The sequence below is a fragment of the Lycium ferocissimum genome, chromosome 7 (genome assembly GCF_029784015.1).
Source record: "Lycium ferocissimum isolate CSIRO_LF1 chromosome 7, AGI_CSIRO_Lferr_CH_V1, whole genome shotgun sequence".
Lineage (NCBI taxonomy): Eukaryota > Viridiplantae > Streptophyta > Magnoliopsida > Solanales > Solanaceae > Lycium > Lycium ferocissimum.
Window position 1 is genome coordinate 22558923 of NC_081348.1, and position 21922 is coordinate 22580844.

At 32.8% G+C, this 21922-nt stretch overlaps 2 protein-coding genes across 2 annotated transcripts; both read right to left on the bottom strand.

Moving 5' to 3' along the window:
• Positions 1 to 3581: 3581 nt before the first annotated feature.
• Positions 3582 to 6090, bottom strand: LOC132063836 (acidic endochitinase-like). The gene is made up of 2 exons (XM_059456564.1): positions 4218 to 6090; positions 3582 to 3966 (listed from the first exon to the last, which is right to left on the bottom strand). Exons 1-2 carry the CDS (start codon positions 4813 to 4815, stop codon positions 3662 to 3664), a joined length of 903 nt encoding a protein of 300 aa, XP_059312547.1. The 5' UTR covers positions 4816 to 6090; the 3' UTR covers positions 3582 to 3661.
• A 132-nt stretch (positions 6091 to 6222) lies between these two features.
• Positions 6223 to 15354, bottom strand: LOC132063835 (uncharacterized). The gene is made up of 14 exons (XM_059456563.1): positions 14484 to 15354; positions 14219 to 14305; positions 13106 to 13215; positions 12747 to 12797; positions 12452 to 12623; positions 11497 to 11814; positions 11156 to 11359; positions 10471 to 10956; positions 10086 to 10295; positions 9269 to 9457; positions 7867 to 8030; positions 7587 to 7739; positions 7401 to 7479; positions 6223 to 7026 (listed from the first exon to the last, which is right to left on the bottom strand). The coding sequence occupies exons 1-14, from the start codon at positions 14916 to 14918 to the stop codon at positions 6571 to 6573; spliced, it is 3114 nt and encodes a 1037-aa protein (XP_059312546.1). The 5' UTR covers positions 14919 to 15354; the 3' UTR covers positions 6223 to 6570.
• Between the last annotated feature and the right edge of the window lie 6568 nt (positions 15355 to 21922).

Here is a 21922-nt window from a genome sequence, read left to right on the forward strand (position 1 = left end):
CTTCTAAGGAGTTGAAATGCTTGAGGAAAATATTTTTTTTTGATCAATTTTTCTTGGACCTTGTTCGGCTAGAGCTATGGCCGAATGGTTTCCTTGTTTTCTCCAAGCTTCTCAATTTTTCTCTAAGCTTCTAGATGTTGAAAAAGATGACTACTAGTCTTGCTTATCATCTAATATACACATATATAATTAACACATGTGGCCCATGGCCCACACATATCACACCGCCACATGGCCCTTTTGTTCATGAATTATGAACTTCCTTTAATTCACTTTTAACCCCAAATTCCTTAATATTCCATACCAATAAATTCATAAGCACTTATGCCTTAAAACAATATCGGAGGTTAAAAGTCTCCACCTCGTATCCGGAATAGTCTTGTCCTTAACTTATCATGATTAGCTCGGATTGTCCCAACGTACAAAATACGGGATATAACAGTTTACCCAAAATGGCATACGATGTTATTTTCCCAATATTTTATTTATAAAAGTATAATCTATTACCTATTTTCTTACTGCATAATTAACAATTCAGCGGAACGTTAAATATGTATTGTTAATAAGTCTTCATTATTATTAATTCTCTTTAGTCAACTTATTAGATCATTTTAAAACAAAAATTATTTATGAGAAAGGAAGGTTGGTAGAAAAATTATCAAATACAAAAAGGACACAAGCGAGTGGACATTTGTAAAGTAATACTCCCTCCGTTTCAATTTATGTGAACTTTTTTGGAGTACGAGGGTCAAACTTTATAACTTAGATCTTAAATTTTGACATAAATTTTTCAAGTTTGTAAAGATAAAATTTACATATTTAAAAACTATATAAAAAGTACTATAAGTTATGATAATTTTTACTTCAAATTATTTAGAAAAAATGTAAGAAAAATGTGGTCAAAGAACCACCTCGAAGACTCCTCAAATAGTAATAGGTTCACATAAATTGAAATAGAGGGAGTATATTTTAATTATGTAAAATAATTACAACTAGGTGAAAATCATAAATTGAAAAATATTGACATTTTTATGAATCCGTGAGCATATAATTTTGTATTTATAGATAGAAATAGATTTTTTTGGTATTTATAATTTTTAATTTTACTCATAATATTTCATGTAACAATAGTTTATGCTAGCTAAATGTGGCGATTTAATGTTAGTTTTAGACGAAATCAAGAAAAGAATTAGTTTTATTAAATGAACGCCAAGAATCAATTTAGTTATTCATATATAGTTTATGCTTAAAAATATTAATTCTAAGTTAAAATTGCAATTTATAGTACTTTTGTAATTTTAATATCTAAATTTTAATTTTAAAATATTAAGTTGATCTTATTCAATTTAGCTTTATAAGTTAGTCAAATTAATTCCGGGAAGATGAAAAATGTCACATAAATTAATACGGTGGCAAGAGTAATTAATAAGATCTAGTAAATCTCCAGTTCAAAACGATAATGCGGCTCCATAATTGCCTATATTTTGCTAATTTGTATAATAACAAACAATGTAAAAGGTAATTTAATAATTCTTTCAGTTCATATTATATGATGTTTTTATAGAAAGTGATGTTTTTAATATACCTTAATTAAATAGTACCTACTTAATATGAGTAAGAAGCATTTAACTAATATACCTTAATTAAATAGTACCTACTTAATATGATCTTTTGGTTATGTAAAAATTCACTTATCTAAATAACGAAATATTTGGTATAAAGAAAAACTATTAATAAAGAAAAAGAAATGATTCACAAAACGCTACTGCAATCAATATACACCAATTACATAGGCCCACATAAAAATTAATTTAAGATAAAGAATGAGTCAAAAAAAATGAGGACATGCTAGGAAAGAAGAAACAAAGCCACGACTAGCAACACTATAGGGTTAAAATTCTTGTGAGAACTACAGATTGCATCCTCCCTTATATATAGTTACAATTTTTTGGTTATGTAAAAATTCACTTATCTAAATAATAAAAATTTCGGTATAAAAAACTATTAATACCTTCTCAATTATATAAAAAAATTATTCGAATTAAATATAAAAGCTAAGAATACCATATAATATGAACCGAAGGAAGTAAAGAGCAAGAAAAGATTCACAAAAAGTTACTACAATTCAATATACACCAATTACATATGCTCACATAAAAATTTACTTAAGATAAAGAATGAGTCCAAAAAATTGATAATAGGCAAGGAAAAGACAAAACAAAGTCATGTGTAGCAACACCATTGGATTGGAATTCTTGAGGACTACAAAAATTTGGGATTCTCCCTTATATATAGTAGCAAAATATACATCAATTACATATGCCCACATAAAAATCGACTTAAGACAAAGAATGAATCTAAAAAATGATAATAGGCAAGAAAAAGACAAAATAAAGTCATGTGTAGCAACATCATAGGATTAAGATTCTTTTGAGGACTACAAAAATTTGGGATCCTCTCTTATATATAGTAGTAATAAAATAGATTTCTTTTGATATTTATTAATTTTTCACTCATTATTTTATGTGTCAAGGCTTTATACTAGTCAAATGTGTTTTAACCTTAGTTTTAGACGAAATTCAATAAATAACTAAATTCATAAAATGAACCTCAAGAATCAATTTAGTTATTCATATATGCTTCATACTTAAAAAAAATTAATTCTTAGTTAATCAAACAAGAAATCTTAAAGGTAATCTAATCTAGACTGATAATTCTACCTTCATTTTCAATATTAAACAATGTCATTCAATAATTTTTTACTTTCTGTATTTGTAAGCACATATGATATCACTAAAGAAGTAAAATGTTGGATGTTTAATAGAGAGAAAGCATATGGAGAGGAACATATGACTTAAGACATTTTTAAATATAAAGTAAGACCTAATAAATGCTTTAGTTGGGAAAAAAAATTGGCTCTAACAAATCACTCATACCTAGAAATTAAGAAGTCTTTTCACTAAATTATCCTTAAATATAATTTTATATGATTTCTTGATAGTATATAAAAATAAACTTATCTAAATGAGGATACATGGGACCCTTAACTTTTGGAAAAAATTATTGATAGTCGACAAGTGTAATCCATCTTTGTTGCTTTTTGGGGTATAATTGCCATCAAACTTTTTAAAATTTACCAAACTACATGTAGGTAACTATGTAAATAAAAGCCAAATAGGGGTAAAAATAAAAGTTTTGAAGTTTTGAGGACTACAAAAATCATGAATCCTTCCTTCTATATAGTTATAAATTGGTAGCGAACAAAATCACATTATTTTACAAATTAGTCCTTTTGTGTAATGTACTTTCTTTTAGTATGGCCCAAAAGATACTTTTTATATTTAGAATCGATTTATTTTTTATTTTTTCATTTTATCGTTAATGAGATAATTTAAAGCAACAGAAATTTATTTTACATCATAAGTTTTAAAAGTTTTTTTTTTTTAAATAAAAAAAAAACTCAGTGCATAGTCAAAGTGCATTACATTAATATATACTGTTTTAACTTTTAAGAGAACAATACAAATATTCAGACATGACTATACAAATATTCAGACATGACTCTTAATGGAAGAAGTGTGTAGTCAAAGTGTATTATATAAATTGAGACGAATGGAGTAATATATACTGTTTTTAACTTTTAAGAGAACAGTACAAATATCTACACATGGCTTTTTATGGAAGAACTGTAACCAGTTTGATCATCATAATACTTGGACCATAGCATAACCCCACCATACTTAGCAGAACCCTTTATAGCTGGAAGCACTTGAGCAGTTAAATCGCCTACTGGAATAAATCCACTTCCAGCTGCATCAGGAGCAGCAGGCAATCCAAGAAATATTTTCTTTGCAGGAATAGATGAAATCCACTGCTTCCATGAATCTTGAAAACTAGTCACATTTTGTTGATTATACTGACATGGGGGATTGTTGTAAAATTGTACCCAAACATAGTCAAAAAGCCCTGCAAAAAAATGAGTTTGTATTTATCAAATTTCTGCATATGGGTGTTGGGTCTGGTCCGATCAGGTTGGTTCTCTTTTAATTAAAAATATGTATTTATTAAAAATAAGAAAAGAGTAAAAAAAAAAAAAAAAAAAAAAATTATCCATCGAAAGTTTAATTTTCCAGCAGCAGTGATTTTTGTATTAGTAGGCTGAAAATTGTAATTTTTCTATTAAAAAATATAGTTATGTGACCATTTGGAAAATTTACCTGTTTGCAAGGCCCCTCCAACACAAGCATCAGGAAATGGACACTGAGGGGCTGCAGTTAAGTACACTTTCTTGCCTATCTTGCTATATTTTGCAAGATTCTTAGCAAGATCACCCCAATATGGTCCTTCACCACTCTCTAAATCAAAGTCAATTCCATCCAAAATGGCGTCCCCAAGAGGGCGAGAGGGCGATTTTCCACCTAAAAAGTTGTTCCAGAGATAAGTAGCAACTTGACTAGCATCTCCAGAAGAGGCAATTGAGTATGCACCTGCTCCTCCCCCAATCGATAACATAACTTTAATTCCTTTGGATTGACAAGATTTTATATCAGAACTCACGTTAACACATCCATTTGGGGTGTATGGATCACAATGGCCTGCTAGATTGATCATTGGATTTCGACCACTGCCAAACGATGAAAGAAATGCTAAGTTCACGAAATCGTAGTTCCCTGTAGCACAAGTTTCGGCTAGTGTCCCTTCATTGCCGTTCTGTCCCCAATAGATAGCAATTCCTCCCGCTTCAGACCTTGCCGCTAGCGCTAAAATTAACAGTATTGGGACATAAGGTAGCAAAAATGGAATCTTCATTGCCATATTTTTACTTTGATTTCAATGAAATCTGTATTTTCTTCCTGCTGGAATGCTGCAAAGCTGCATGCTTTTTATAGTTTAAAAAGTTGAATGTGAATGGTTGTGGAAAGTTGTTCTTTGTACCACTTGTAGACAAAATAGAAGCCCTGTTACTGTTAGTTTGTGCTTCGGCGTAGCGTAGCAGTTATTAAGTTCGATATACTGACTGTTAAACAATAGAAAACTTGAAAGCAAATAACCACACGCTGCCGAAGCTCTTAGGGGTCGTTTGGTGCATGGTATAAGATGGGATGTCCCAGATAGGATAAATTAGTCCGGGGACTATAATCCTGGGATTATAATCCCGGGATAATTTAGTCCCCGTATCAAACGACCCCTTAGGGTCCTTTGGTTGATGGTATAAGGATAATAATCCTGGGATATCTCATGGGATTATTTTATCATGCGTTTGGTAATGGGTATTATTTATTCCTAGAATTATTTTATCCCACCATTTTAGTATAGATGGTGGAATAAATAATGCCACGGAATATCCTTATCTATTTCATCCCACCAGCCAAACGACCCCTTAAAAAAAAAAACTTATTCACAAGGCTTGGGCTTCTTTCATGTTGTTTTCATGTTTAAAGCCAACACTGTAGTCAGTAATAGGAACTCTCGAAATTCTAAAACATGAAATACGCATTGCCTGTTTCCACTGTTATACTCTTTAGCCTTCACAATCTCGAGGATCTTGAAGTTAAAATTATTCAAAAAGGATATTAATGGACGAAATTGAAGTGGGCAAGTTAGAAGTTCAGCCTAGATTTCTGGGTGAAATGTGGATCCCAAGCTTTCTATATGAAAGAGTAAATCCAAAATGGTGGTTGGGAACCCAAAAGATATTTGATCCACGCTCTCTTTTATTGATAAAGGGAAATTCAGAATCCCAATCAATTGGAATCAGTTTATCAAATAATAAAAAATACATGGGGTTTACTCATATAACGAGTATTAGACCTGGAAAAAAGAGAGCTATTTTCTTTTCTAGCCTTGGTGGGAGGAATAAAAATTAAACCAACTCCTCGAACACTTGCTTTATATTGACGTACAAGCGTCTGTTCTGTAGTTTGATACACTAGGGGCAGTTGCTCACAACACATAAAAATGAACCTTTTATATTATGTACTTCACCGTAATTAACTCATAAGAAGATCCCCGATTTGAAACGCTACCCTGCACTCACACAGGGACACATGCAGATGAAAGTGGATTAAAGTGATTGATAACAACATAATATGGTTACAACGGTCTTCCCCTCAAAAATGACTCGATCCGGTTTAGTTTCAGTGATGTATCTCGGTTTACAGCAACTACTGTAGATTTAACTTGCATTTCAAGTAAACAACGTAATTTCACTCAGCAGAAAGGTGTAGAAAGTTTTCTTAAGTTACAACACGTACAATTGCTGAAGCTCAGCGAGTAACTGTTAGCTTACAAATCCATCCTTCTCATTCTCCTATATAGATGAGAAGCTTGGAGAGAAAATGAGTGATGCAAATAAAAGAATGGAGAAAAGAAACACTAACATAATACATGCACATGCTTGGCAACACTATCAGAAGGATGCGTCTACGCTCAATACACTCTCATGCACATCATAAAAACCTATACATCCCTCTGAACAAAAATGAAAAAATGGTAGGCATTTTGGAAGAAAAAAAAAATAATGACCAAATTAGACTATTTAACTCTGGACAGACTACCTGTAGACTAGTGCTACCTCTTAAGCTTTGCTGTTGCTGTTGTTGTCGTGTTTGAATGTCCCAACTCCTCTGGAGGAGGCTTGACATATTTTCCTAATGCTTTTTGATGAGTTCGATTCTTAATCCTTTTGATTTTATCCTTACTCTGTTGCCTCCTTTTCTCTTTCTCTTTGTTTTTCAAGTTTCTTTCTTTCTCATAGATACCTTGCCAGAAAACTTCACCAGTTGACGGCCACAACCACCTTCTTTTTGGGTGGTCAGCGTCCGCCTCCTCAGCCAGTTCCTCGTCCATGCTCTTAAGAGTGTTAAATTGGAACCATTTCACCCACAGTTTGCCTTTACGGCTTTTTAGTCTATGCTGTTCTTCCATCAAGCCTGTCTGTGGGTCCACATACATCGTTCTTCTTGCACTATGGTATGCCCAAACATTGACAAGCATCTCCATGACTCTTGAATAACAATGTTTGTCCTGAAAACATGTCAGAAAAACTTGACGGTTACAAGCTAAGTCCATAACAATGTCAATGATGATATTTTTATAAATGAAGCAACCTTACAACATAAGATGGGGATTTGTACCACAAGGGAATATACCTCCCAATGTCAGTAAGACAACGAATTTCAAGACATTCTTTTTAAGAGCTATAATTCAATACTTCTCTTATTTATTAGACATATCGCTCCTCCTTTAGCTCATTCTGCTAGTTGTTTAACAATCAGGTCTCAGAAACATGAGCTTAGTAAGCAAATTCTTTACCATGCATGGATGCATGAAGTAAACAACAAATACATGCATTTTGTGCACATTTTCATGTTTTGTGCCTCCCAAATTAGCATCACTACCTTTGTCAAACTAAGATAACAACGGCCACTTCGATGGTGATCTTCGTACAATTGTGAGTCGAGTGCATCAACAAACATCCTGCAAAGGAAGATTACATCTTTAAGAGACCTTTCAATGAGAAAAGCAATTCAGGGGCCCAATCTCAGGATTCAACTATGACTTGCAGAGGCAAAAAGTATTCAAACCTTGAAAACATTACAAATTCTAGGAAGGACTTGGTAGGCAAAGCCCAACTGTGCATGACAGACCATGTGCCTCCATCCACAGGCATGGGAGGAAGAGAGCTCAAATTCTGCTTTAAGCCGTACATCTTTTTGAGTGACTCAGAGAAAGCAAACCTTCAATAGATGACGGGAAAGACATTAGGCAATGCATCCCCAACAATATCAAATAAAAGAATATTTTTTTTTTAAACAGGGGTGTTGCAATCATGGGAAAATAAATTAAATAATTAGGGTATCTTACTGGCAATTTCCAGCATTAAGAGCATCACAAAATGACCAGAAATCTTGTTTGAGTGAGTTCCTTGGATCCACATCCATACGAGCCCAAAAATAGAGTGTGTCACCATGCCTTCGCGCTTCAATAGCATCAAGTAGTGACTTTTCAGCAGTCTTGGACAACGCTTGCTGTTTATGTTACAACGTTAGCATAAATTGTAAATCAAAATAAAACCCCATGGGTACAGCAATGCGATTTGCACTTAAGACATCACGTCTTAACTCAATTGCCAAGCAAGAGCAAACAACTAAAAAGATATTCAAAAACAGGTTGGCAAGTTACTCTTTGTTTCGTTCAAGGCAGAGGTGAAGAACCTCTGACCATTTAAATCTTGACAAACTTCAGCTGGAACAGTAAATTTGAGAGTATGAATTAGCACTCATTTACTTGACAGGTCACACTGGATGATAGTTAGGCAGAGTCCAGAATCCAGATCCAAAATCTTATTTTGTAATGCACTAAATTTTTTTTTTTAGTATTTTGAAGTTTATCCACTCGAAATAAAATTTAAGTTGAAGAGATCAGAAAAATAGATACTCATTCAAAGAATGTCTAGTCAGAGTCACTTATCCACCCAAAAGAAAGAAGGAAAGAAAGAAAGGAGGATATCCAGTTAGAGCTTAATTTATTTATTCACCAGCAACAGGGATAGTGTAATGCTTGAGGTAGTACATGCATACTCATGCAACTTGTCCCGTAGCACATGTACCTGAGTATTTTACTCATTTGTAAGTAAAGCTATGTTTTATAGTTACTCATGGCAAAGGCATTTGGTTATTTCCAGGAAGAGAGACAACAGACAAGGATGACCCTTTAGCTATTTAGATAGAAAGGGAATTGAGGAATAAAAGACTTCAACCATTTCTTTCCCTCTTGGCAATTGGCAATAGCTCTTTTCTTCAAATATCAGCCCTTACAACACACAAACGGAATCTTATGTTTCAGGATGTTTGGATAGCTTATTTAATGAATATGTTGAGCGCAGAGGTTGAAGAGTCTGAAATTAAATTTATACGAGTTATTCATGATAAAGACTGCAAGGAACGGGTCATAACAGGTGAACCGACATTCACGTAGCTACTTGACATCAAGAAGGTAAATGAAGATAGTTGCAACCAAAACTCATCTGTCGGAAAGGCAATTCATTAGTACTAAGATAGTAAGAGAATTCTAGACAGCCTACAGTGAATGCATGCTTAACACAACCTATTGCATAAAGACATTCGAGCCGCATCTAAACTAAATTAAGGGCAAGGGCCTGTACACTCTCTTCTCTGGATGTGCTATCATGTTCCCACGCTAGCAGAAGAACAAGTTGCCTACAATATAAAAATGAGAAGTGGAAACATCCCTGAATAATATCTACCTGTCTTGCTGTTGCTCTCCAAGATTGAAACCCTATCCAGGCATTTTTGTGTATCCTATCAATCCTGTTAGCAACAGCGAAAAAGGCTCCATATTCACCAAGAACGTCTCTATAGTAAGGGTTATTTAGAAGTGGAAGCCGAGAAGGAGCATCCATATCATCATGACCGGGTCGTCGCCCTTTGGTCGACTGCAATGAGCCAATTCAGATACACATCAGACTGATGAGTTACGTGATTTACCAACTTCAAAGAGATAATGAATCAGACTATCAAAAGTTTTGGCAGTAAAATGCATCGAAAGATCATAACTAAATACATCAACACTACATGAAATAGTAATAGCCAACTTCCACCAATCAAGGCTAGTACCATGTCATTGTGCAAATTAAGTTATATTTCTATCTAGCCAGACTGGCATCCAATTTCAATGGAGATACCGTTATGACACTGATAAGCCAAAGAAAACAATCCTCACGTAGCAAATTGTCAATTCAATTTTTGAAAAGATTTACCACTGAAGAATTGACAAAATGGAAGAAAAAAGAAAACCACCATATATATAAAGCAACTTGGTGACAGACTTTGCAAAAGTGAGATTGTTTTAGAAAAATATAAAAACTATAGCTAATATTCAATTCAGTTTTCTTTCAGTAGCACAAAATTTCAGTCTTCTTTGCATATGGTTCGCCGTCCACGGTATTGAGTTAAGAAAATAAATAAAAACTAAGGAGAGAACTAATATTTTATGCTCCCATACATAACCTGTCAAGCAAGCTATAGAGAAATGTGAAGCAATTAGAAAGCAAGATGACTCACTAGTCCAAGGCCACGATAAAGTGATGTACTATGCAAGAAGGGCCAGGTCCCTTCTCCAAAATAAGGCTCATAAATGCACAATGGTTGACCAGTTCTTTCAAGATCCCCTTCATCCCTTTCGTGCAAATCGTTCCTAGACCGATCAGCCCTTTTAGCACTTTTGTATACTTCCTCCCATGTTCCCCGAGGTTGATCAGTTCTGCCCTTCAACTGCATCTCATTTAAAAGCAAAAAGATAAAAGTAACATTAATCTACGGAATTTTCCAGTTACAAAGCAACTCCTTTTGCTGTTGCTTTGTTGGTAGAAGTAATAACCAGTCACAAAGTTTAAGTATTTAAAGGAGATCAAACAGAAGAAGAACGGCAAGTCCAAGAATCAATTACCTCCTCGTCTTCTCTTCTCTTTCTCTTATTAGCTATCTCAGTATTTCTGTGATCCTCCCAAATACTATACAAAAAGTTCTCATTCTTTTCCACCACAGCTGCAGAACCCTCTCTTTGGTCCGGATTCCATTGCTTTTCAAACTTGCTCAAATATCTTGAGGTGTTTAAAGTCTTGTTCTGAGAATATTTTGTCTCGATTGCTTCAAAAAGATGCCACTGCCATTCTGCTTTTGTTTTTTCAGGAATTTCAGTGACAGCCTTGGGATATGCAACTTCAGATGGAAATCGGAGAATGTTCTCCAATAACAAAGCATACCCTTCAACACTTTCTGAAACCATAAGGTTCCTTGCAGTACGTTGACCAACTGAAGCAGCCTTTCGGGCTAGAAGTGATAGTTCACCATTTGATACTACTTGCAACATGATCTGTGCTAAAGCGTTGACATTTTCTTTTGGAAAAAGATAGCCATTCACCTTGTCATCGACCTAATAATAGTGTAAAAATAGTCAGCCTTGCTTTAAAAGTCAAAAACCATCCTATCATCAACCTGATAACAGCGTAAAGCATTTAGTCCCTTGCTTTAAAAGTAGAAAGCATATCATTATGCATTTAAGTCAGAACGTACATGTCAACCTTGGCAAAAAATGTATACCCACAGGAAATTTAACGAGTTAAGATACCTACATATTTCTTTATCATTGGTAGATCTGGAGCTACTATAGGTTTCCCAAAGCACATTGCCTTTAGCAAAGTGTTTGGAAAAGATTGCTCCTCACGGAAAGATGCATATATGACAAGGTCAGCCACACTCAAAATTCTATCTGTATCTTCGGCAGGAGCAATGTGCTTCACCATTCCCTCGGGATATCTTAAGTTCCGCGCAATAGCCTATGGAAATCACACTGCCAAGTTACTACAGTACATATGAGAAGAACCCAAAAAAAAGTTTTTACAGACATTCAAATTGCTAAATTATACAGACCAAGACAAGGAGACAATTTACTCAAGAAAAAAGGATCCTTTACCTCCACAGCAACACTATAATTGGTATTTAAACCCTCAGTCAGTACAACAATCTTGAAACGGGAATTTGAATTGCCATCATTTGCTAATTCAGAAAAAACCGGTAATAACGCCTGTAAAACAAGGGCTTGTTCTAGCCAGAGGCCTTTATATAAAAGCTGACTCCCCACAACCGCAATAACAAAGTCTTCAGGTGCATAGTCCAACTTAGCTAGTGAATTATCATTGGATACAGCCATGAAGATATCAACTTCCCATGCTTCTTTAGGAGAACTCGGAATGACAAAGTAGTTTCCAGCATCGCACACTGAATAACCTATCTAAATAATGTATGACTCATAGTCAGCGTACAGATAATACTGATTCTTCTTTAACAAGAACTAAGTATGAGAATGCAAAAGGGAGTTTGAACTTTGAATAACTCATCCATTTCAGAAGAAGAAGAATTTTAATACAGTAGTTGATAACGAGAACATAAAAATTGTTTGAGCTAGGAAGAAGTTAAGGATATCTAATTGTTATTATTTTTCTTTTTGATGATGGTGGTGTTTGGGCCAGCTTGTGTGCACCTTGACTAATTCACTGGGTACCTGCTACCATTTACTAGCACAAGTACCGGGTAACTCTACCTACCAAGGCTTAAGCAGACGCGAAGAAATCACCTAGTGTCTTTTGCTTCTACTGAACTTGAACCTTGAACGTGAGGTTTCATGGTTTTCCTCCCACTTCATTGAGCACTAGACCATACCCTTGGATGCATGTTATTTCCTTCTTGGGAAGGCAATATTATGTGTGAGTCTGTGAGATGACCTCTACCAAGATGTGAATTACAGAATACCAACACATAAAATGAGTGCAAATCATCTTTCACCCAGAATTTTCAGTAATTCAACATGCATGGAAACTAGAATCATATCGAGGCGAAGGAGAGATCTATCTTTGATTAAAGAACAGTACCGGCAGGATGTAGTTTGGGAAGACAACAACGTTGGCACGACTAAAGACTTTTCTCCAGTTGTCCACAAAATCGTTCTGTCCACTTGAAATATACTGCTTCAACCGAGAAGCAAGTGTAAGTTCATTAATGTTCCATACCAGAGGTACATTCTTGAAAGGCTCCTGCATTACACTGTCACAAATATCATTGGAAAGAGGCACCAGAAAAGAGAGAAAGAAGAAAAATCACAAAAGTATTAACCAACAGGACACTCAAGAAAGATATCTGATACTGAAAAGAAAAAAAAGTGCATACCAAGATAAGACATAGACAGCTTCAAGGGAGTTCACAAGTAGGCCATCATAACTACAAGAGCATGTAAAACAATCAGAAACTATATCACTCCACTGTTTGGTAATAGATGGATTCTCAGCGGCGCAACAGTTTAAATATCTACGGTATAGGGAACAACAAGTCAGCATGGCACATACTCTAAATAGATAACTAAGAAAGGGTAGACAAAATTATGTCTGATAATTTCAAGAAGCCTAGCAAAGGTATATAACAAACAGAAAATGATTGTTGAGCTACAGCCAAAAGTTTTCTTCCGTCATCAATCATCAACATTAATCAAAAGTTACTCAGTTATTAGAAAATAATAAAAATATGCATACTTTAGCCAATCTAAAGAGATCTTTGTATGCCCATTGGTGTTCATGACGATGACTGGAACTCCTACATTTTCCCAAACGGACCTCACCGGACCATCTTCAAGTGAGAGCACCTGCAGATTTTTGGAAGGTCATAAGTGTCAAAAGATATAACCATCTCTGGTAAGATTAAGGTGCAACTTTGATTTATTCCGTAACCTGTGATACTTAAAGCCTAGCAGCGCATGCTGGAAAAAATTATTAAGGAAACTAAATGGTACCTGTTTAGAGCATACATTGACTCATTTACAGGTCCTATTGGACTGCACAAAGTATCTTTCACGGTGCTAAACATAAGTTGCAACATTTTCAGGTTGCTCATTCTTAAACCACTAAATGTCAAAAAGCTGAAATTCAATTATCAGAGATCTTCATACAACAAGCTAAGTTGATGTTACTGAACTGCTGTCTTTTTATTTCTCTAGTGTTCTAGAAAAATCTTCATCAATCCTTTTTTGACTAACTCCGGATCAACTTGATGATCTCTACAATTATATACAACATATCTTATCACTTCTTCTTTGATACTAGATTTTTGTGTCAGAAGTCCATCTCACATTTCCGATTTCCTCAGATTATTAGATTTAACCTATTTCAATAAGATTGCATAACAATGTCCCAAACCAGGCCCAAAGATTTCCCTGTGTAATCTACTTGCAAGTTAAAAGGAAAGTTGATACAAAAAATCCTGAAGTACTCTTCAACGGATTCAACAAATACTACAGTTCAAATTCTGCAGAAGATGAAACCAGTAATCAAGTTAACATTTACCACTAATTTCAGCAGTCAATAGTACTCTGAGTTGACTAAACATGTAGCATTGATTACCAGTTGTACATGAAGAACATTATATCCTTACTTAGAAGATTAAAGCAAGAGGAAGAAAGAATCTGACATCCCTAATTGTGTTAACACTATCATTAATCTCAGAGCAAGACATCCACAACATCGTTTAACTTTCTTATCAGTTCAGAGCAAGACATCCACAACATTGTTTAACTTTCTTATCAGTTCCAAAACCTATTTCATAGCAGCTGGCATTGCCTCCATTTACTAAGTAAAAATCACAAAATTTACCTCAATTTCATAGCCGATCTCCCGTAATGCAGCTGCAACATTAGCCATCATTATTTGATATGGATCAACCAACAAATTTGCAAATACCTATATGCAAGCAAACAGAATAAATCAGCAGCTACTCCAAAAGAACAAAAACACACAGGACTACTTAACCAAGTACACAAGCATCCACCATTAGTAACAAAACTTTGAATTTATCACTTAACCACAATCAAGATTTACTTTACACAAGTAAGAATTGAACTGAAACACTAATGCTTACCAAAGCCAGCTTAGGTTTTCTATAACCAAATCTAACAACAGTCCTTGAAGCAACAGTTCCATTAGCCTCCACAGCTTCATCACGAAATTTAGCTAAAACCTTCAAAGGCTCAAACTTTATATCTTCCCCAAAATCCAAACCCCCCAACTCTTTCAATAAACCTAAATCCCCATACCCCACTTCACTATCTTGACTAAAATTCCCAGATTTTTCCATCACAGAACCAGGCAAGAGCATCTGAAAGAGAACAACAAAGAAGAAAAACACAGCCACAGTACAAATCCATTGTAAATAATTAATCTTCTTAACAAACAAGAATCTTGCAAATCTCGATCTGACTTGTCTTTGACCAAATGCATTCCTACCAGTTGCTGATGAAGAACGAAGCACGTTCTGATCTTTCTTCAATAAAACCCCATTTTCAAGAGACCCCATTTACATCCCTTCCAAAAAAAATCACAATAAATCTATACACACAAACTCATACAAGTAGAAGAAAGCAACCAAGAATCAAGGAAACACAGCTATACCCACTTCTAGTAGTTGTGTATAGGAGAGATTGATTTATTTAGAGCGTTTAGTAGAATATTTCTTGTGATGTTAAAAGAAGAATTAGCAGTGTGTGTTGTTTGTTTTCTACCATTAAAGAAATCAAGAAGATGCTTGTGAGTTTTTTTTTTTTCTCTTTCTTTCTTGTGAGTGAGTTAAAGAAGCAGCTTCACACTAATTCAATAATAAAAAAAGATCTGCATGTATTAATTATACAATTTATATGGGAAAAAGGAAACAGAATACAGCTATTTGATGCAAGAAAGAAGAGGAGCAGAGCAGAGGAAGTAATTAGAAAGATAGACCCCATGCGTCTGCTTTGCTAACGTGGCATTGGTCGTCATCGTTCGTCAACCATGTATTATGTATACATATAATAATTTTACATATTACAGCTCAAAATAAGCCACATTACTAATATTCTAAAGGGAAAAAATATAATCTGTTACAGTTGTCACTATATATAGGTAATTCCAGATACTTATTTAACACTAACATTGATTGGTAATCTAAAAAAAATGTTAAGTGACCTATACAATATAACATGCTCAATTATACAAAGTATAATATGTTAGCATAATATACTTATATAAATTGTTATCCAATGGAACTTTTAAATTTTAAAATGCTAGTAAAAACTTATTTGATAAAATTAGGAGTTTAAGTTTCTTTCATCGACAACAACAAACTAATGTGCGTGATTAAATTACTTAACAAATTATAAGTGACTTTTAAAATTAATTAAAGGTGAGTCTATAACCCAGAAAGTGAAGGTAATTTAAGATTTCAAAGGACTATACTGTTATTGGATTTCAAAAAGAGTCAAAGTTTTGGACAAAGGGACGGTAATAGATGAGAAATTGAAAAAGACGCGGTATTTTGGAAATATCGAACAAGCATGAGTGAGAATGCGCTATCAGCTCCGCTGCCTAATGGGGTGGATTTGTTTGTCCCTAAACTGAAATTAAAGCATGTGCTATGACCTACTTTTCACTTGCTACATGTATGTTTTAGGATAAAATATCCTTCTCGTGACTCTTGTTTTTTTTCTCCTTCTTTATCAAGAAAAAAATGTACTCCTTTAAGCTGTCTCTTTAATCGAGGAAAATATTTCGATCACTTTAGAAAATTAAAACACACTTAATTTTTTCAATTTTCCCTTTCTATTAAAGATGTCAAGAGTATTTACAACACTCATTTTTCAATTAATATGAGTAAAACTGGGAAAAATAAGATATAAATAAGCCGATTCTAATAAATTAAATTGTGTTTCTTAATATTTCCTTAGTGGACGTTTTAAATCTTAAATGAGACCAATGAAATATGATTTTTCTGAAATTATGAAATATATAAATATAGTCAAAAACTTTAAAACGTTTAGACATCGAATTACGAAAAATTTATACTCATCCATCTCGCTTTATATGCAGGTAGTTGATGTTCCATGAAGATTAAAATCTTAGTTTGACTTATACATTGTAATATTGATAGTGAAATAGTAGATCAAGTAATTAATAGTAATTGAAAAGGTTAGTTTGACACTTAATGCATCAAATGAACGTGAAAAACTATATACAACTTAATGAATTTCATTTCAAATAAGTTGAGAGAGTTAATAAAATTAGAATGATGTAAAAAAGTTTAGGACGTCATGAAATGGAAAGAGCTATCAAAAATGGGAGGGGTCGGGAGGAGTATTTTCATTACCAAATACATAAAGTAAGCTTAATAACAAGAATATTAATTGTAAACATCTCTAATATTACTAGGATTTCTTTCTTTTTTTTTTCAAATTTCTGAAGTAAAAATGTGAATTAGAGATTTTAATGGTATTATAATGAGAATAGCCAATGAAATTTGTTTATTTATTAACAAATTTTGGCAAGAGAATCCAATATACACTTGAATGAAACGATTTTTCCTAAAAAAAATTTAGGACAGTCATTATGTTATCTAACAAATTATGGCAATTCTTGAAGAAGTTTACTACTACCTCATTTAACTTTACCAGTTTAAAAAAAAAAGCTTACTACTACCTCTTTTAAAGAAAATGTTTTTTTTTTTTTTTGGGTCATATTCGTTTGCAAGTCCCCTTATTGTGATGAAGCGAGGAGAGGTGAAAATGGCAGGGATAATAGTTGGTCATACCATATTAATTATTGACAAAATATTTGCCAGCCAACTTTTAAAATATTGGCTTGGTTGATCTTTGTAAGCTTTTCATTAGTAATTGAGCGAAGTTGTGGCATGAAACAGAATAACGTAACTTGTATTAATTCATTCAAAAAGTTTGTTTAATGTTTATTATGTATTAACTAGTTGTTGCTTTTTTTTTTTTTTCCTTGTTGCTAGTTACTACTATAAACTTAATTAGGTGCCTCCTAATAATTTTTCTCAAGCACAACCAAATAAGAAAATTGGTTCGATAATAAATAATGAGAAAATAATAAGACAATTAAACTTCACGAGCAACTTAGTTAAATAAAAGTTGGCAAACTTTATTTCATAAGATAAAGGGAAAAGGGTTCAAAACACAATCCAACTTTGACCGAAATTCTTTATATAACACAGTCCAACTCTGCTGGGTTTCTGTGACCCCTCAGGATTACCATGAAATTTAGAATACTTTTTTAATATAACCAAAAAAATCTGAATTTTTTTACCACTAGCATATGATTAATATAACACCTCATGATGTAAAATTAAATGAGTGTTGAATTGACAAGATAATCATAATACTATATATTTGTAAGCATATTTATAAGTTTGACTTCCTTTTACGAATTCTTTCATTATTAGTTGACATATTTTCTTTTATGTCGTATTGTCTTTGTTGATAACTACTTTGATTGCTTCACTTGCGTTGAGGGTCTTTTAGAAACAACTTCTCTACCTTTTCGAAGTAGGGATAAGATCTGCATACACTTCTATCCTCCGCATATTCCATTTAGGAGATTACACTGATATGTTGTTGTCGTTGATGACCACCTTTTTCAAATTATTAACAAAGAAACTTTTCACAACGGGTAGGAGTAATCAAATTGAGATTGACTTGACTTGGTACGAATACACTAACATAATAAATAAAATAAGTACGTAATTTCTTATCTCCTGTAGCTATCATACTGATAGTTGGCTTTGATAAGTCGCATGTTGTACATTTCTTTTTTGTTTCTCAATAATTTAACTAGATATTTTAAATTTTCTGAGGTTGATATTTCTCTTTCTTTATTGAGCGGTACAACGTATCCCACAGATCCTTTTGTTAACTCTGTTTCTGTTGGAATTAATTCCCTAAATGATCACGTTTTGGAAATTACCTCCTAAAATCATTTTACTAATTGACACGCTATGTCAAATACAAATATTATTTTTTAATAATAAATTCATTTAACCCAACCTTACTCATATCTTATACCCAATTTAGATGAAAATACCCAACTTTTATTCTGAATAAAACTAATTTAAATCTTGTCGCAAGTCAAACATTCTTTAACTCTAAGAAAATTCAGCTATAAAGATAATGAAGTTTGGTAGCACACAGAAGGTAATGATAGCTGAACAAGAATTCCATGAGCCACAGGATCATCATTGAAGCCTAAAATATACTTGAGAACTTCTCCTTCTGTTGAGTTCAGCAAACGCACTTTATAGGATTCCAATAAATTCACAAGTTTTTTATTTTTTATTTTCTCCCATTAATAAAATATTATGCCTTCATATTTTGGAGAGTTAAAGTATGGTGGGCAGCTTTTTTAATTCTTGTTTTAATTCAATATTAAGATGTTTAACATTAAGAATTTTATATGCTACGAGTTGTCCTAATTACAATTTGGGTATTTTAATCTTAGTTGGATATAAGACATGAAATGGGTTGGGTTAAATGAGTTTGATGAGTTAGATATTTTTATTATTGAAAAAATAAATTTTTAATGTGACAATGCATGCCAATTAGGAGAGAATGAGGCTTTTGTAACGTTTAGTATGTTTTGAGGAAAATAATGATAATTGAATGATATTGTAGTCCTAAAAGAAACAAAAATGATTTTAGAAGGCAATTCTCAAAACATAAATGACGATTTAGGGAATTAACTCGTTCCCTTTGTGACCTTTTCTATACTACTTTGCTTTGGGAATTAATCAAAAGGTCAAAGAATATATAATTGCATAAAGTCAAGCTTAATAATCCATAGAATCACCTCCAAAAAAAGAGAAACTTCACATTTCATTTGCTGATAGTGTTCACAATCTCATCATTATATTTGACATCTTGCAAGTCAATGGCGGCCATATATTGCTTGATTACTTTCTTGAAATTTCAACATCTTATTGGTTGTATTGCAAGTAAAAGAAGGACCAGGAAGGAAAAATGGGTTCCTGCTCCTCACTTCAACTCAAGATACTCTTTTTCAACTTAAGTATTAGTACTATTTGTTTTGATTTATATATATATATATTACACACACACTAGTTATAAAATTCCCGTATTGTGCACTGGTCCAACACAAGTAAAATGTTGGAATTGACGAGTAGTTTTTTTTTTTATGAATTTTGGATTGATAATATACAGCTTTATTTAGCATCATAGAAGTACAAATCTTGAGTATGTGCTTTAATTTTTTTTAGCTAACAGTCACTGTAAAAATATATTTTTTGATGTTCTTTGTTTTGGAACAATTTTAATGATTGTAGATTGTGAAATAAAGGCTAATGGTTTCCCTAAATAGAAATTTATCTCATCCTGTGTTGGAATTAGAAAGCATATGAACTGTAAACAATACTCCTTTATATGATGAAAAAAGTACTACTATCAAGCAAATTCGAGGTTATGATATATAATCCCTCAAACAAATAAAGATCACTGAGAAAATAAAATTGTTGAGAAGTTGGAAAAAGATTAGGAGAAATAAGACGGTTGATGATATAAGCATAAGGGCAAATTGGTGAAGGAGCCAAAATATTTGTATGGAACCTACAGTAAGATTCATTCTCCACCAGTAGCAATGCTCCATTTTATTACATTTACGAAAATATCCTTCTGGGCCATTATGGAAAGGTAGGAGCCAGATGATTACTGTATCAAAAGTTGTCTAGCTTTATTGTCATTAACTGTTCAAAACCAACCACTAAAACCAACAGTACAAGCAAAGTGCTGCACAAAAACTACTGAAATGACCAAAATGCCCTCAAGGTGAAGTGTATATCAACAAGCGCACATGTTGACGGAGAGGCTCCTGTATTCCCTCTTTTTAGATAGTAATATATATATATATATATATATAGGCGGCGTATGCTTGTGCTGCACACGGGCCAACACTTTGGATTATAGTGTATCTATGTATATGTAGTTATGTTTGGGCAGTGATAATATATATACATTATGTTCAAAATACGATTAATATAACATTGTAGTTTGTGTTCCATATCCAAAACTTTATTATATTAGTGTTTGCTACGAATACAAAGTTGGCAAAAATTTATTAATACTTTTAAAAGAGAAGACTTGTTTAAAAGGAAACTATTTTCCTCTCTTTGAGATAAAACAATTGCAATATTTAAGCATCAGTTGATACTTTAAATTTTAATTTGATTAATTTAAAGGTGTAAAATATTCTATTGTTAGTCTATGTAGATTGGACCTAAACAATACTTATTATTTTTTATCAAATTTTGATTTGGATAATTCTAATTCAAATTATTAAATTAATTTTACATGTTTAAAACGAAACAAAGTAGAAATTTGATTTTCTATTTAAATGAAGAACTACTATTTTTTAATTTTTGGTAAATATTCTTGGTTTAGCTCATTTTACTTGTCATGTTATCTTTTGCATGATTTTTTAAGGAAACGTCAATTAAAATTATAATTTGACTAATTTACCTTATTAATTATTTGATCTCCAATAACTATTATTTTTTCTTTTATGACATTAATTTCTTTTCATATTTATTAGAGTAAGAATAAAAATAAAAAAGTAATTAAATTCTATCTTATTTTAAAATACAAATATTTTAAGTATATTTATTTAGTAAACATAACAAATAAATGACATGGCGGAATAGCAAATACAACAGTTAAATATCTAGATTAGATCTCAAGCTAATATAAAAAAAATAAAGGAAATTGTATGGTTTGACTACTTAATCTTTTGAAGAAATAATTTCATTTGCTCCCACTAATGGGTTGATATGAATGTGGCAATGGATCCACCATTATTGATGTAATGGGGATACTTTGGGAATTACATGAATATTGTTTGATTTTTTAATATGGGGTACGCGTTTTTTTTGTGGACATTGCTTGTTTTTTTAATATGGGGTTCACTTTTTTTTTTTACATGAGTTTGGAGATAGTAGGGTCCACTTTTTTTCCTTTTTTTTTTTTTAATATTGCTTGTTGTTTTTAGTATGGGGCTCACCTTATTTTTATTTTTTATTTTTTAAGGGGTGACTGACGATGAAGCATGGGTATAGTAGAAATATATATGGGTTTTGCTATCTTACCACATGAAAGTTGTAGGATAGCATCCTACCCTTTTTTTAGTTCTCATATATATCCCTAGCAGCAAAATAGAAATGCACAAACTAAATGGGTTTTTTTGTCTTTTCACTCATCCAACTTAATTCACCCCATGACCCCACTGGGCGTTTCTCTCTGAGGAAGAAAAGAAATCCACTTTTACTTCACTGCAAATTCTTTACCCACTTTCTTAAAAACGCCTCCCCCCTCTTTTCTAAACATAATTGCAAACTTTAAATAATGTTTTAAAATGAAATCTTCCAGCAAGCAGTGTCTTTTGAGTACGAAAATCAAAAACTACGAGTGATGATTTAGTAAATCAATTTGGTGGAACAAGTCACATTCATGGCTTCTTTCATTTGTTTTGAAA

Coding starts and splice junctions, on each gene's coding strand:
- LOC132063836 (XM_059456564.1), bottom strand. CDS start 4,815: ATGGCAATGAAGATTCCATTTTTGCTACCTTATGTCCCAATACTGTTA. Junction 3,967..4,217: donor TGGAGGGGCCTTGCAAACAG/GTAAATTTTCCA, acceptor ATTTTTTTGCAG/GGCTTTTTGACTATGTTTGG.
- LOC132063835 (XM_059456563.1), bottom strand. CDS start 14,918: ATGGGGTCTCTTGAAAATGGGGTTTTATTGAAGAAAGATCAGAACGTG. Junction 11,815..12,451: donor TCCCAAACTACATCCTGCCG/GTACTGTTCTTT, acceptor TACATTATTTAG/ATAGGTTATTCAGTGTGCGA. Junction 8,031..9,268: donor GGAGAGCAACAGCAAGACAG/GTAGATATTATT, acceptor TAACATAAACAG/CAAGCGTTGTCCAAGACTGC.